Consider the following 17,823-nt stretch of genomic DNA (forward strand, 5'->3'; position numbering starts at 1 on the left):
AAACCAAAACATAACAACGGTCAGTCGCTGAGCAAAATTCTCAGCGGTCGTTCACCGGCGGTCTTCCCCATAAAATAATTAACTAGTCTTCCCTGAACGCGCACTATAACCTTACTACAACCGAGGCTGGTACCCTATTAACAGGCTGGATAGTCCTAGTAGCTTAGGCCTTCAAATTAATTAAAATAGAGGAGGAAATATAGAAAGTAACCTCCTCATTTAACCTATCAATATCACAGATCAATATCATTTTCATCATTTTTGATTTGGGATTTAACAAATATTTATATCAAACTAGAGAACAAATCAAACTATGGATTTATGGAATACAAAACAATTATCACCACCGCCAACAAATTCTTATAAAGTAATCGAAAATAACATTGGTAAGTCATAAATATAAATATGTTATATACTTACCATCATTTCTTTAATTTTACTGCGTATATCATTTATACGTTTGTAGTATTTATAAATCCTACTTCTAGATTTAATAAAGCTGCGAAATGCTCTTGAACACGGAATTAATCATTTTAAAGACCAAGGCATAATCATACGTGAGGCCGCTGTTCTATCCAGAATTATTTATAGGCTGAAGACAAAGTTACGAACTTGGAAGTATTTTAAGTCATTGGAGAAAGTAAAACACGCTCTAAATATCTATTTTAACACAAATTTAACTTCATATTTATATAATGTAGTAGAATTAATTCCTGCAAAATATGAAAAAGATACATATTTACCGACAAAGAATATGCTGCATTTTATTCTGGTGAGAATACAAGGTAAGTTGGAATATTATTAATTGCTATTAATTTTAATATTATTTCTATGTTATTCAGGTTTGGCCAAATTAATGGAAAGAATTTATGATACGTGTAAGATAGCTGCCTATCAGATAAATAAAATAATGTATCTAGGTCATTTCTGGAAGATAAAGTTTATACTATTTGCAGTCATATCTCGAATATTTGTCATAATTAAATTTAATACTAAATATTTGTGTGAAATATACGGAAAATTATATCCACTTGCTCAAAAGTTACATAATAACGGAAAGAAATGGTTACCAGAAAACTATATTTTACCTTCAGACTTAAGGGAATGGTTAGGTGTATCTTGGGTATGTTTATTCAAACTATTCTATTTAATTGTGCGCCTTATTAGCATTATTTTCATTTTAATTCAGGTCTATGAAGAGGACTATGTTGATCTTACTGTTAAACCAGATATGAACGATGTATTTGATCTTCTAAACTCATTAGATGATGGAGATGATGATGTTGAATTCTGCGATGAATATGTTTTGATTAATGAAGACAACGATGAAGATATTGAAATTGTCGAACATTCCATTGTAAAACAAGCTATGAAAAAGATTGGTTCAAGTAACAGAATGAGAGGATTCAGTATAAATGAGGATGACATAGGTAAATTTTTTGTATATGTTCAGTAAATGAAAACAATTAAAGAAATTTGATGCAGAAAATAAAAATAATTATAAAATAACAATCATAATTATTCAAATTAGGATGCTTGCATTAAAATAATAGTTATCTTAAACTTATTTATTAATTGAAGAAATTAGCTACTGTGTTTTTTGGTTTACTACTTTTTTTTTATGGGGTGGGAAAAAATCTTGCATAGACACCTTCAATACCCACGATGTTGTATGATATTTGGTAGTGTCAGATTCTTACCGACTAAAAAAACCCTCCTCCCTTTGTTTTGCCTTCTATGCACCGGTAACCGCTCTCGCATTTCTTCAGTGCATTAGGCTGTCTAAAGAAGATGTTCTTTTTCTTTTGTCTCTATTATTTCTCTGGCAGTCCTATATGCGCCTTCCCAAGATTCTGTGCTCTTGACTAGACTTTCCATCATGTTAGAAATATTAAATGTAAGCCCTGTGCGTATTTGCAATTGATGTCTTTGTTGACTCCATCGAAAACAGTAGTATAGGGTATGTTCAACGTCGTCCACTATTCCACAGTATTTACACAGATCAGTACTAAATCTTTTCCGTTTGTAGAGATACTGTCTAAAACACCCGTGTCCTGAAAGTGCTTGCGTTAAATAATAGTCCACTTCACCTTTCGAGTTTAGCAATGTCTCAATGTCTGAGATAAGCTTGTGTGTCCAGCGTTCGTACTTTCCGTTGTCCCATTTTTGCTGCCAGCGTTTCACTAAGTTCTTTCGGGCTTCATCTTTTGCAATACCCTCATAAACTTCAAGCCATTCTATTATTTGCAGTTCTATGGGGGAAATTTTTGATATTATATTTGCGGCCTCTCTAGATATTACGCAACTCGGATGCATGTAGTTCTTTGAATCCTACCTAGTTTTTGTACAAGTCTTTTATTTTCTGTCACTTTGTGCCACGCTGGAGCCGCATACAGAATTTGTGAGTGCGCCACACCCATAAGAACCCTCCTAGACGATTTTGGTCCTCCGATATTTGGTAAAAGTCGGCTTAATAAACGTGTGGTACCCTCGACCTTTTGTATAGTTTTATTAACATGCTCGGCAAAGGTTCTTTTTGTGTCCAGCTATAAGCCTAAATATTTAATAGCTTGTTTTGGAATAACTGTTCCAAAGTGTCTGCTATCTGAAACGTTATAGGAGATAACTTTCTTTTACTGGTTAGGAGAACAGCTTCGGTCTTTTTCGGGCCAATCTCAAGTTTCTGCTAAGAAGCCATTTACATGTTCTTAGCAGCGAGGTATTAACAACATCCATTAATATACATTCATTTTGGCTACTGCTACCATAGCCACGTCATCTGCAAACCCTATTAATGTAACGCCTTCAGGCATTTCTACTTTAAGCAAATCATCATATAAAATGTTTCACAATGTGGGACCCAAAACTGAGCTTTGCGGAACACCACTATTTATGGTTAACGTTTTTGCATGAAGTAGTGGAGACTCGAAGGCTCGCTAGGAAGTTAAGGGGATATTCCGGATATTTCATAAGGAGATATATCACATTTCGTTAAGGGGATATTTCATATGATTCATTATAGGTAACATTTAAAACTTTTATATGAAAATTCCAAAAACGTTTAAAGCAAATTGGAAACATTTTTCGGGCTTGTCCGAGATTATTAAAAATGATATAACCGGTTGTATTTCAGAACACGCCAGAGAAATAAAAGAATCCGAAATATAAAAGCGCATTATTTTATTCGGTGCAAGAAAACGATACAACAGATATTACAGAAAAGTCTCTGTGCTATTTCAATTCGATGTGTTAATAAAAGCGGCTAAGTCAAATATTTTTGCGAATTTTATTTTATGAAATATTAGATAACATTGTTATACATTTAGAAATAAGGTTTGCAGATAGGTACTCGTATGTCTCAATTATTTATATTTATCTCTTGCGGATCCGAAATTTAAAGAATCCTATAAAAAATTTCCAACGCATTTAACATCTGATTTAACAAACTCGTTATATTGATACATTTCCGACTTCCAACGCATTTAATAGTGATTTAACAAACAAAAAATGTTATTGACCAACATAAATTAATGAATAAGTTGCAGGTATTAATAATAGATATGATAATTTCGATTATAAAATAATTTAAGGAGAATAATCCTGGAAATATATTTCCAGAGGCTTTCAAATTGTTTGTTTTGTTTGTTACTACATCATTCACAAGTACTTGGGTTGAGATTGAGAGACATTTTTCATGTTTGAAATGCATTAAAATTTATAGTAGAGATTCCATGAAAAATAAACGTTTATCGCCACTTGGGCTTACTTTTAATCTAAAAAGATATTTTCACAGCTCTTCAACAATCTGATGATTTTACTGATATAGTAACTAATAACTTTTCTTTATTAAGAGCCGACTCATCAATTTAATATATAAAACATAATTATTCTTTCTCTCAATACTACCAATTTTTAAGATTGCGTAAATAAATAAAATTAAAATAAAATTCTATGATGTACTCCATAGTGACTCCATAGTAATAGATAAAAAAATAGGTAATAGATAAAATAGATTAATAAAAACTATATACTTGTGCAGGGTGGTCGAAATTGGTCTGTTTTAACAGAGAAAACCTATTTCCTAATTAGATAGAGCAAAACCGACATAGATGTCATGGACTCTATGCCGAAAAAGAAGCCTTGTAGAAGAGGACAGCCAGTATACTGGTGGAGTGAAGATATTGCTAACTTACGTAGGGAATGTCTCAAATTTCGACGAAATTATACTAGAAAAGTAAAAACCAGTTTGTGGGAAATAAATAAGATTTGGGAGGATTACAAAAAAAGCGAAAAAAAATCTTAGAGATGCTATTAAGAAAGCTAAGAAAAAGCATTGGAACAGATTGTGTGATAACTTAGACTGTGATATTTTCGGAGACGGATATAGAATAGTAATGAAGTGGATGAATGCACAGAATATCTAGCTACGCAACAGAAAAATACTCGAAATGAAAGAGCTAAAATTGCACAAATAGAATACTAGATGGCGCGACAATATCATAATCAGAATATAATTAGAAATTTTGAACTTTCGGTTTTGGATCGACGGCTCGTCGTCGGCCTTATAGCTCGGCTAAATATGCACAGTTGCCAGATTCAAAAAGACTTGAATTGGCATCCCATTCTTTTTATTGTGTATAATGCAGTATGTGTTTCTTTCTATTCTTCTTTTCTTGTCAGATACACTTATATTAATTATTCCTTTGGCTATTAAAATAGTTTTAAGTATATTATTACAAAACATATACATTTTTAATATACACTACCTTATAATGTTAACTAAGAAAATACCTTTAATTACCTTTAAAATTAATAATATACAGGGCGATTGATAGTGATATTTATTAATGCTGGAACGTTAGTAATGAAATATAAGTTTAATAATAATGGAAATAATTTATTAAAATGCAGTACAAAAAATATTAACTGACTAAAAAATACTATAATAACAAATTTCTTCCGTTTAGGTACAATTAATAATATATTAGTTCGGCATAAAAGTTGCTGTCACGACATGACGACATCGAACAATAAATGAAATGATATCATAATAGTGTACTATATTATGGTACCACTCGATATACTTTAAGGTACCATAATATTGCAATGTCACCGAAGATCCGTAGTATATCAAATATGAGCTCAATCGAATGCCAGGAAATGGTATTGAAATATGGTACTATATTAAGGTACCACTTTATTTGCATCACTATCATATTACAATGTAACCGAAGATACGTAGTATAACAAATTTAAGTCCAATCGAACGCCAGGAAATGGTATCGTAATATGGTACTATATTATGGTACCTCTTATTATGCTCCATGGTACCATAATATTACAATATCACCGAAGATACGTAGTATCCCAAATTTAAGCCCAATCGAACGTCATGTACATAATATGGTACTATATTATGGTACCAGATGATATGCATCATAGTACCATCATATTACAATGTCACCGAAAATACGTAGTATACCAAGTTTAAGCCCTATTGCCGCCATGTACCTAATATTGCTATGTCATCAAATATGGTACTATGGAAGGTACCACTTTATATGCTCCATGGTACCATGATATTACAATGTCACTGAAGATATAGTATACCAAGTTTAAGCCCAATCGAACGCCATGTATCGTAATATAGTACTATATTATGGTATCACTTGATATGCTTCTGAAAAAAACGGCGTCCAGTTGGCTGGAAAAGGACGATCGATGACATTTCCCATATAAATTTACATATAAAATGACAGTGATATTCATTTCATAGCTATCGCTAACGCCGTTTTTTCCCGATTATACAATATGAACTTGGTATGAACACAATCGAACGTCAGGAAGTGGTATCATAATAGTAGAACAATACTTATTATGTTGTCGCCGAATTACAATGAAAATTCAGGATTCAATTATACAATCAAACGCCAGGAAGTGATTGTAATTTAGCTCATAAGATTTAATTCCAACTAACATGGCAAACTGAAAAAAAAAGCTCTGATCTATTTTAATATGTTTAAATGATGTAGCAAATTTGAAGGTAGGCTTTATCAGGAAGTATTACGATATGAATTACACAATGGCAACACTGCACAAAATTCTTTTAAATTTTGTTTGTAGAAAACTGTTTTCTTTTAAATTTATTGCCCTCTATTATGTAGTAGCGAAACTACCACATCAAAATATCTGATTTGGAGACAGACTTTTAAAGCCTGTCTCCTTTTGCTACCTACAATTTTATACATGTAACGAGGCTTCTGTTGCGTAGCTAGATATTCTGTGATGAATGGTTTTCAGGCCAGGCCCAACCTTATTATGCACCAGGTGGTGGAAGTGGCCTCAAACCTGTTTCCAATTCATCCTAATGTGATACTTAACTGTGATACTAGCTTTAATACTAACTGTGATAATATAAACTGTGATAAAATTACTTTTACGTTAGAAGAGTTATATATGTCTTCTGAGCGTCTAAAAAATAATAAATCTCCTGGTCCAGGTTGTATCCCAGGAGAAGTACTAAAAGAAATAACGAAAGCGAAGCCTGATTATCTGTTGACTATTTACAACCGTTTAGCGGAAAGGAAAATATTTCCATTTGAATGCAAGATTGCAAAGCTAATTCTCATCAAGAAACTTAATAAAGAAGTAGGAAACCCTTCAGCATATAGACCAATATGCCTTCTGGATGTGGAAGGAAAACTCTATGAACAGATGATACTTGCAAAACTAAATCATGAGCTTGACTGGACGGGTGGCCTGTCAATAAATCAATTTGGCTTCAGAAAGAGAAGGCAAACCGTAGACGCTATTATGCAGGTAATGAAAATTGCCAAAGAAGCAGCAGATTATGCCCCACAAAATCGAAAGCTTTGCGGAGTCTTCACGTTGGACGTTAGAAATGCCTTTAATAGTGCATCTAGACAATTAATTCTAAATAGACTTGTCGAAAGGGAAATAAATAGGAACTTGATTGAGATTATTGCGTCATACTTAACAGACAGACGAATAATTATGGAAGCTGAAGGGACCGCAAAAATTATTAGTGTCACTAGTGGCGTACCCAAGGCTCAGTGTTGGGGCCAACACTGTGGAATATATTGTATGACAGCCTGCTAAACATAGATCTACCTAGCGGCGTGATGTTAATTGGATTTGCTGATGACATGGCCCTAGTTGTTGTTGCTGACAATGAACATCTGTTGATGAGTAAAGCAAATATTGCCCTTATTAAAGTTTCTGCCTGGATGATGCGTAATAAATTAAAATTAGCACAGGAGAAAACAGAAGCTGTGGTAATTTCCACAAAGAGAAATATTTCTCCCGTAGTTTTCGAAGTAGAGGGTACTAGAATAAAGCCGAAAGATACAATCAAATACCTGGAAGTGTGGCTGGACAAAAAACTCACCTTTAAAGGGCACATAGGCATGACCATTCTGAAAGCTGAGAAATCTTTAAGAGCACTACCACGTTTACTACCAAATGTTGGGGGCCCAAGAGCTTCGAAAAGAAGAGTCATGCTTGGGGTAGTCCATTCACAACTACTTTATGCCGCTCCTGTATGGATACGAGCAATATCAAAAGCCCAAAATGAAATAAAGCTTGCCCGATTGCAACGGGTTGCAGCAATCAGGACATGTTGCGCGTATAGGACTATCTCGGGTAATGCAGCCTTGGTTATAGCAGGTATCCCCCCGATACACCTACTGCTGCGAGAAAGACATGAAACATATATGGGCCTTCATAAACAGGAGGCACGAGAAAACTTACTAAATGCATGGCAGCTGGAATGGGAGAGCTCCAGTACTGGTAGATGGACCTACAGGATAATCCGGGACTTAAAACAATAGATTAATAGGTCGTATGGGGAAGTTGACTATTTTATGACCCAGGCCCTCTCCGGTCATGGATGCTTTAACAAATACCTCTATAAACGTGCTCGATCACAAACTGAGAGATGCTCATATTGCACAATGGAGGAGGATGTTGAGCATACTCTGTTCAACTGCCCACGCTGGGTCAATGAGAGGAAATATTTTGAGGTGCAGACTGCACAAGTATTCACTGTGGAGAGCATGTATGCTGGACTGGTTGGCGGTAAAAAAACCATGGACCGCGACACATGCCACGGTTAAGAAAATACTGAAGAAAAAGGAAGAGCAACGCAAATAAGCGAGGGCAGCCCTCATGCTGAAGTAATGCGAGAGCGGTTTCCAGCATGAGTGGTGTTAGACACGGGGTGGTTTTTTAGTGGGTAGGTCCAATCGGAAGAGTCCCACACTTCGTCTATAAAAGATCTTCCCACCTCGCTAAAAAAAAAAAGATGTCATGGACTCGATTTCAGAGACATGTTTAATGGCGTAAACCGCTTGTTGATATTTTGACTGCCAACTGAGATACGGGGACTTTTTGATTTTTTTACCATTTGGAAAATTGCCCATAACTTTTGTATTTCGCGGAATAATAAAATTCTGTAAAAACGTTCTTAAGGCACTTTTTTAAGCACAATTCAGTGGCGTAGTCAGTTTTTTTCAATACTTGCTCTTTTTGTCAGAAATGACAAAAATATAGTTTTTTAAATGGTAATCATAGTTGGCTATGAACTTAAAAAAATACTGGCCAAACCAAACCAAACCCGTTCCAACGATACAAAGTTATGTGTATTTATTTCTAAGAATGAGAGAAAAATTAGGTTTTTTATCTTTGTATCGAAGCGGGCCTTGATTTTGTGTTGACCTAGTTGCCTAATTATTTTTTGTCACAATTTAATATTCTATATTTTTATGTATCTGCATAATTAGCAACTCTTTTTAAAAAGGTAAATCATCATTCTATATTAGTATAACCAATTATAATTAAAACGCCAGGGTTATAACTGAACTATTAAATGGAGAATTTAGAGAGAATTGGATTGGAAAAAGGGGCCCCATATCTTGGCCTGCTAGGTCCTGTGATTTAACCCTTTTCGACTTTTTTATGGCGGAAATTAAAAGACCTTATATAAATATAAGGGAAGTACCATTGGGACGAGAGGAGAATTGCAGAATGTTATTAGACAAGCTTTTGGACTTATTATACTAGTTCGCAGTTGGCCTAATAAATCGCTGTAACTCTGTGCGCAAAAGATGTTTGTTGTGAACATCTTTGATGCTTTTTTTTAGAAAAACGTTTTTTAGTTTTGTTCATTGTTTATTGTATCGATTTCAATTGTAATTACTAATGCTAATATAGAATGGTAATTTACCTCTTCAAAAGTCTTTAATTATTCAGATAAATAATAATATAGAATATAAATTGTGATAAAAAGAACTAGGCAAATAGGTCAACACAAAATCAAGGCCCGCTTCGATATAAAGAAAAAAACAACTAATATTTCTGTCATTCTTAGAAATAGATACTCATAACTTTATATCGTTGGAAAGGGTTAAACGCTACCATTTTTTTAAGTCCATAGCCAACTACGATTTCCATTTAAAAAAGTATATTTTTTATTATTTCTGACAAAAAGAGCAAACATAGAAAAAAATTAACTACAACACTGGATTTTGCTTAAAAAAGTGCCTTAAGGATTCTATTATTCTGCGAAATAAAAAAGTTATGGACAATTTTCAAAATAGTAAAAAATTCAAAAAGACCCCGTATCTGAGTTGACAGTGAAAATATCAACAGGCGGTTTACGCCATTAAACATGTCTCAGAAATCGAGCCCATGACATCTATGTCGGTTTTGCTCTATCTAGTCAGGAAATAGGGTTTCTCTGTTAAAACAGACCAATTTCGACCACCCTGTACATTATGTCAATCGTCAATCATTAGGTCATTACGTTGAATGCTGTGTGGATTTAACATAATTTGTACAAACTCTATTTTTCCAAAAAAGTCCTATATGGGTATTTCGCCACTTTGAAAATCTACAAAATAAAATAGTTATTTTTTGTAAACACTGCTGCTTAATCCAACGGAGACTAATTGTTAGCAGTGGTCTATTAATAAACAAATTTGCCTAACGGACAAAAAAAATGCTTAACGTTTAACGATGGAAGTAGGTTATGTCATACCAAACTTGTCTAGAATTCCAACTAGAATCCTAAGATGCAATAATAAACAGTTTTTTTATAGCTATGGGTAGATCTGGCACTATCTTATGAACAAAAATATTTTCTACAGAATCATATTTTTTTACATAATCAACAAAAATTTCATATTTTTATCATGTACTAACTCTCCATAAACGTCTAATTAGGCACTTGAATAATCTTGTATTAGGTAGCAATATTTCTGTGACAAAATATCTCTTTATCTTTAATAAACATGTAAATGTATTAAATGTACTATAATAGATTTTTTTAGGTGAAGAAATTATGGAAGTGATAAATCTAGAAAATGATGCTAAAGGCGGAAAAAATAAAGCGAAGAAAAATAAAAATAAAAATAAAATAATAATTGACATTGATAAAAACATGAACGCAAACAAACAGAAATTCGATTTAACAAAACAACCTCACAAATTCTTTAATGATGATAAAGCAAATGCATTGGGCAATATAAGAAGTAATGAAGTAATAGATTTAGTCAATACACCTAAAAAAGAAAATAAATTTTCTTTACAAGAAAGAGTGTCATTTGCTAATATTAAAATACCAAATAACATAACAACTAAGCAGGAAAAAATTCCTGGTGTTAAACCACCTATTAACAACGCTAAAGACAGTCAATGGTTGAGCGGCCCAAGTAATGTAAAAGAGGAGAAAGTGAAGGACAAATGTTCTGTCTCAAATGATAGTGTAATTCTTATTGAGGACGATAAAAAATTATCAAAAAGGCAGTTAAAAAAGAAGAAATATATGGAGAAACTAAAAGCTAATAAAAAGTTTAAATATGACGATGGCTTTGGTGATATGTCAAATGGCAAAAAAGGAAAAAAGAAAAAGAAGTTTGCTAGAAGTAGTATGTTTAGAGAGTAAGTGATTTTATGTTATTTTTGTAATGTTTAATAGAAAACCCAGGGTCCGTTCGACTTTACGGACGGTAGAACTTTAAGAAAACAAAAATTTTCCACAAAAGTACGGGTTTTAATAGCTAATTTTAGCCAAAAAATTTGCGGATTATCCAGTAAATTTAAAAATATTGAAACAAAATTATGGTACTATTTGAGGCCGCGCAGGCATTTTGACAGATGACATAAGCAAATGATGACATTACCCTATGCAATATTGTCGCTATTTAACGCCAATTTTTCTGGTTCTCTTACGTTTTTTTATAATACGAGAAAAAAGTATTATCTACGGAAATCAAACCAAACCACCTCCCAAGCAACTCTAAACCTAATCAAATCAACCCAAAACTCAACCAAACTAACAGTATTTTTGCAAAATCATAGCGTGTTTTGATTGCTCGAGCTGTATAATGATAACTTCAATTATTATGAATAAATATTAATATTTATCGGGTATATTTTGTAAAATTAACAAAATTACATGATAAAGAACATCATATAAAACCATTTTGACAACGTCGCAAATTGTATGCGAAGACCGTCGGTTAAATGTCAATCAAAAAGTCAAAAAATAGCTGCTAGTTTGGAATATTGTAAATACATATATTTTCTTAATTTTTACGCTTACAAAGAGGTTTTATTAATTTTTTGTGCTTAAATTAGGTCAATCCGCACCACTATTATATAAGGTAATAAAGTGCTAATATTCGATGTTTTTACTTAATCTGTATAGAAAATTTTACGTTGTTACAGTCCGTAATATCGACGGGAATCAAAACCCATACCTAAGTATTGTTAGGAAAGTTGAAGTTTGTAAATATTTAATATAATTTATAATAAGAATTATATTTATTACTATTTGTCTTTAATATATGTTGTTTCTTTTATATTTTAATAGTTGAACTTATGTCTCCTGCGTAAAATAATTTGATCCCTTTGTTACACCCTTTTATAATGTGTACAACCACATCCTTGTCAATATTAGCGGGATATACAGGGTGGACCGAACTGTATTCCGGAAACTTCGGTAGCATATTCTGCAGATAAAAATAAATAAAAAAGTTCATATAAATGTTCGTTCCAAAATACTTTCGGAGATACAGGGTGTAGAAGTTTCATTTTTATTTCGATTTTTTCTAAATAATTTCTGAAGTAACGTCAATATTTGGACGAAAATTGGTGCCTGGGAGTTTTGTGGCACGAGAAATTTGATTTTGATGCCAAAATGACTCCTATTTGTAGGGGGCGCCATCTACATGCGTTTTGACTGTTTTGAAGAGTAATAATTTTTCGATCGTACCTGTATAAAACTATTGACTAAAAAAATTTACATTTCCATGACTTTTTACGTAAAAAATGTCTCTTGGTAAAAATCGCTACGAGTAACCGTTCTCAAGATATTTAGAATATACAATACAGTGACAAAAAATAAGCACGTTGAGTATAGATATTTGACTTAAATAATACATTTTTATTTTTTAAATTAATCATAAATTTTTCTGCGAAAAAATGATGATCAAACAGTTTCTGTTGGAACTTTTTACAGAAAAAGATTTCAAATTTATGATTTCAGTCTAATAACTATTTAGTCAACATGTTTAATTTATGTCAATGATGACAGGTATTGATAATTTTGATTCGAAAGATCTCGAGAACCACTACTCGTATCGATTTTTACTAAGAGGCCTTTTTTACGTAAAAAACGTCGTAAATGTATTTTTTTTTACTCTGAAGTTTTATACAAGTATGGACGAAAAGTTATTACTCTTCGAACCAGTTAAAACATATATATGTGGCGTCCTCTACAAGTAGGAGTCATATTTACATGAAAATCAAATTTTTCATGTCAAAAAACTCCCAGACACTAATTTTTATCCAAATATTGACGTTACTTCATAAATTATTTGGAAAAAGTCAAAATAAAAATTAAACTTCTACACCCTGTATCTCCGAAACTAAGCATTTTAGGACATATATTTCTGTGGTTATTTGCCAAAAGCTGATATGTCGATTTTCATCATTTTGCATGTATGTATAACATAACAGGTTTCGCCCAAAACTGAAACAGAGTTAAAACAGATATCAAGTAATGACCACATTAGATGCATGCTTATTTTTGAATATTGAGATATCATGTTTTGCCAAACACAAAATTTGGTCTATTTGACATACCAAGGTGACAAAATCTCAATATTGATGAAAAGTGACATATCAGCTTTGGCAAATAACCACAGATTTATACGAACATTTTTACTTATTTTAATCTACAGAATATGCTGCCGAAATTTCCGGAATATAGTTCGGACCACCCTGTGTATTATATGTATAAAAATGGCCTAACCATACATATACTAGAATGTAGACAACCATATACTAGGTCACTTCATCGTGGTCTGTATTTTAATCCATGCGACAGAGATAAATGACTGGTTGACAGACAGAGAGATAAAATAAACAGCGGCATACAGTGTTGCCGGTTTTACGTACGTAGGAAAATATATGTAGAAAAAAAAATAATTATTTTAAAAACTATGTATACTACTGAAATGAAGATAATATAACTAAGCTAAAGATAAAATCTATTACAGCTGTAGTAAAATGATTAATTAATTGTGAAAAATAAAGTTCCAATATCGCTATCTTCGTTCCTTTACGCATGTTCAGATTCATGTCAGCTCCTCGCGGAGATTCGACTGAGGAACTATTATTTACCCTCTGGACTTATTTTAAAATGAATGGATTTATGAGATTCTTTTGAGGAAAATTATATTGTGAAGGTAGGTTGTAGGCTGAAATACGCGGTTTGGATAGGAGTGTAGGTATAGGACAATGGTTCCCCCCATATGGTGTTGGGAGATAAACCAAGGCTCGCGTGGTCAGGGACGCATCCCTCAAGCAGATCTTCTAAGGGCTGACAAAGCTTAGGTTTGGGTCGATATTTTCGTATGTAAGAGTACAATGCGTTTATAATGTACTGAACAAAGAGAGAACAGTAAAAACGTTGCCAAACGTATGAAATAAACCGAGAATCTGTGCACATGGCTAAAAGACGTGGAAGTGGATACAGCAGTTTCTTCGTGGTCGAACGGTCGCGTCGACCCAATCAGAACTTAAAATTCTAGAGAAGGGTAAATATCATGCGTTCAGCTTTACGATTTAGTTACGTCTTGTAATACTTTATTTGTTTATCTATTAACAAGTCGTAATTTTCCCTATAGCTTGTATATTTTTAAGTGCAGGCAGTGTGACTCCGATACACTTGCACTTTTGGTAAAAATAAGTGGAATTGAATTAGTGTTCGACAGTGGTCGCGCTATTAGAACTCTGAATTCAAGAATCGATATGTCGAAATCCATTAGAAATAATTGATTGTAGTTTTTCTTCAAAAACTTTTTGAATATTTCTGCTATATTTTCTTCGCACACAGTATGTGAAAAGTTTTACAAATAAACACGATTACGATTACACGATTGCTAAAAATCGTTATGCATTAAAAGTAAATGGACGGGTTTTTTAAAATTTTTGAATGAAAAAAAGCCTATCGAATTTTTCACATTTAAAGATCTTGTAAAATATCCGAACTTCAAAATAAAAAAAAAGTTTCAATATCTAAAATGGTTCTTGAGTTATGTGTTAAAAAGTTGAGTTTTTAAATTATCGTGATTACTGACGTTTTCTCGTTATAAAAAATATGGACGCCCTAACGATATCCTTATAATTCCATTTCAGATGCTTAGAAACACATCTAATGATATTATCTTGTTGTCTTTTCAAGAAAAAGTCTTTTAAAAATAAGCGGTTTGTGTGTGATTTTACTTTACCTGATAGGAAAATGCGTACCGGAGAAATATGACAACGCACCAACAGCACACCGTCGCATTTCTCTCACTCTGACTTAATAAGATCCCTATGCGATTTACTTCCACACATGTAAATATAGTAAACGCCACGAATGTTTGGGAGTGATTCATCGGTCGCTACCATGTGAACTAATCTGTTCAAGGTCAAATAAAACTTAATTCCAGTGCCGTGGTCTTTCAAGTCATATAATAATCAATATATAAGCTGTTGTAATTTGTTGTTTTAACTGTCAAAGTCTTGTCAAAACATATATTTGGTTATAAATATAAAATGGAATGCCCCATTGGTCGCACTCCAAGCACACCAATGGACTGACGCACAAAAACGAATCAATCAAAGAAACGCGATATAGTATCGTCTTTGTCAATCACGCTAACATTTTAGAATAAGTAGGAGGAGCGCAGGGAGATGATTAGACCGGGCCTTTAAAAACCTACGTCTGCGGTAAAAATTTACGTTTTTAATGTAAAAATGATAGCGCGCGTGTCGATTCTAACTTCATTAAGCGATGAATCATTCCCAAACATTCGTGGCGTTTACTCTACCGACCCAAAAGTAAGAGTCAAAAGTAAGAGTCGCCAGCATGGTATGAGTATCTACCCGCTATCCTAAGAAAGCATTTCTTAGGGTAAGCAATTCTTATGCAAGGAAAAAAATAAAGTGTACACAAAATGGGTTAATATAATAAAAACTATGTTTCAGTTACAAATATCTTTTTATTTTACTGCTTTAGTGTGGTAACTTACAATATTGTACTTGTACATAAATATTAGTTGACTCAGTTGTAGAACATCAGTTGATTCCAATTTATAAAATAAAATATTAAAATAAATACAGACGAAATTTACTAAAACTAACACATCTAAAAGTAAAGAGTATTAAAAGAGACAAATTAGTTTTAATGTCATAGTTTTGACAAAGCATCAATGATATGTTCCACACTAACATTTCAAATTAATGTCTAAATCTACCGAAAATTGTAAACATAAGTTAGAGGAATGTTTGTATTAGTAACAATTTAAAAAGTTGTTTAATGCTGGTTAATATCTGTCAAAATATTTTATTATGCAATCAATTGTGAGGTTTCGTCAAGCTAGAGTATATATCTTTATCTAAGAATGCAAATATATAACTTATAATTAAATCACTAATAAACTACATAATTCGTTTTTATGATTTAATTACAAGTTAAAAGCGCATCTTAAAGCTTTACTTTTTAAGCACAATATCTGCCTGGTAGAGTATTTTCTAAATATACATTAACAATTAACATTTCCATATATACATTTAAGAAGCAATTTATTATGTATGTATTTTTATAATTATGTTTGAAAAAGATGATATAATTTTTGAGTGTTTTAACACATTACAACTGAACAAAGTACGATTATATGAGGAACTTTTATATTGCAAGTCTATGATATTTTCAGATTTTCCTTCTAAAGAAATAAGTTTTATACAGATTGAAATGTCGTTGAAAAATATACCACCCTCTGCAAAATTGAAATTTCAATTGACATCAGTATCAATATTGTTAAATAGAACTATCTGCGTACCAAATCAATAAGTTGCATTGCTTGCTGGATATTGCTAGCCCTATTGTGACTTTTTGGGTCTACGTTGAAAATATTTTTTTTTAAGAATCAACTCCGTTGATTATAAATATTTCTTATACATTTTATGTATATGGGTTGATTCAACTGTATATGGTTGATTAAATAACAGATAGGTACTATGTGTTATCTAGAAGAGATTCAACCTATACAGAGTTATTCACCTCATTCGACAGGGAGTATTGTAGCCACACGATTAGATTTTTAGAAATTGTGAATGATGGTATCATTGGACGACTACTAAAGCTAAAATTATTTTCAAAAGGTACAGAGTGTCCCAAATAAATAAAAAAATATCAAAGTTGTATTTTTTTAAAGGGAAACCCTCTATATTATTACATTTTTTAGTTTCTACGATTAAAATATAGGTAAATTTAATTAAGGTTTAACGCACTTTAATATTACCGTTTTTGAAATATTTAAATTTTTGTGAAAATACAGTACTAATTTTAATGCTAATACAATTTGATAGACAATTAAATTGTGCATCTGATTCGCGTAAAATTAGAGTTGTAAACAACAAACATTAAATTATTATTTTTATTAAAATAATAAATTTAAGTTAAACAAGTTATGGCCGTTTAAAGCTGGTAATTATTCAATATAAATTTTTAGGCACTCTGTATAAGGTAATACAATTTTTATTATTGCAACACAGATGTAGTAAATAGAAAAACTTCAGTACAATATTTGCGGTTTTGTAAACTTAAATACGCCTAGAGAAATGAACCCAAGCAGCATTTGGACGTCGGGACAACGTTGTGTCACGCGACCAAACGTCGGGGCGTAACGTCGGCACAACCTCGTGCCAACCCTAGTCTGCACTAGTTTGGAGAATAATTTTTGGGCCGAAACGACGTTGGCTAGCAGCCTAATTTAGTACAAACAGAGTACGTAGATCGCCGAGTAGCGACAGAAACCGTCGGCTCTTTTGATGTGGTGGGACCAAATTTTCTTTCTCTCTCTTTTGACGTGTTTGACAGATAGACTACGTATTTAACTGCTCAACTTATGAAGTGGTCCTATAAACATGGTATACACTGCTCACAATTTGAAGTGGAATTAATTTATAAAGTTTTATACATATCTTTTTTGTTTTGTTTTATCCTTATTTCTAAATTTGAATGTATAAAATATCTTACTGCTAATAAATAATTAAAAAAACGATTCGTTGCCTGAGGTATACTTGAAATAAAGTATATAGAGATATTTGATAAATGACAACAGTGGCAACTTCGCTTCTTCGTATGACAGATAATCTACTTATTTCGCGCAGCCGCAAAGAAAATTGAAAACGGGATTGTCGCTACTCGTCGGTTTAGGTACTCTGGTACAAACTGCAACGTTGTTTAAA

General features: G+C 32.6%; 1 protein-coding gene across 1 annotated transcript; it reads left to right on the forward strand.

Annotated features, from left to right (window-relative positions):
- Window positions 1–182: 182 nt before the first annotated feature.
- Window positions 183–11,146, forward strand: LOC115888623. The gene is made up of 5 exons (XM_030908390.1): window positions 183–386; window positions 489–785; window positions 843–1,123; window positions 1,190–1,430; window positions 10,350–11,146. The coding sequence occupies exons 1-5, from the start codon at window positions 314–316 to the stop codon at window positions 10,961–10,963; spliced, it is 1,506 nt and encodes a 501-aa protein (XP_030764250.1). The 5' UTR covers window positions 183–313; the 3' UTR covers window positions 10,964–11,146.
- Window positions 11,147–17,823: the final 6,677 nt, after the last annotated feature.

The sequence above is a fragment of the Sitophilus oryzae genome, unplaced genomic scaffold (assembly GCF_002938485.1).
Source record: "Sitophilus oryzae breed Bouriz unplaced genomic scaffold, Soryzae_2.0 scaffold_803_pilon_pilon, whole genome shotgun sequence".
Taxonomy (NCBI): Eukaryota; Metazoa; Arthropoda; class Insecta; order Coleoptera; family Curculionidae; genus Sitophilus; species Sitophilus oryzae.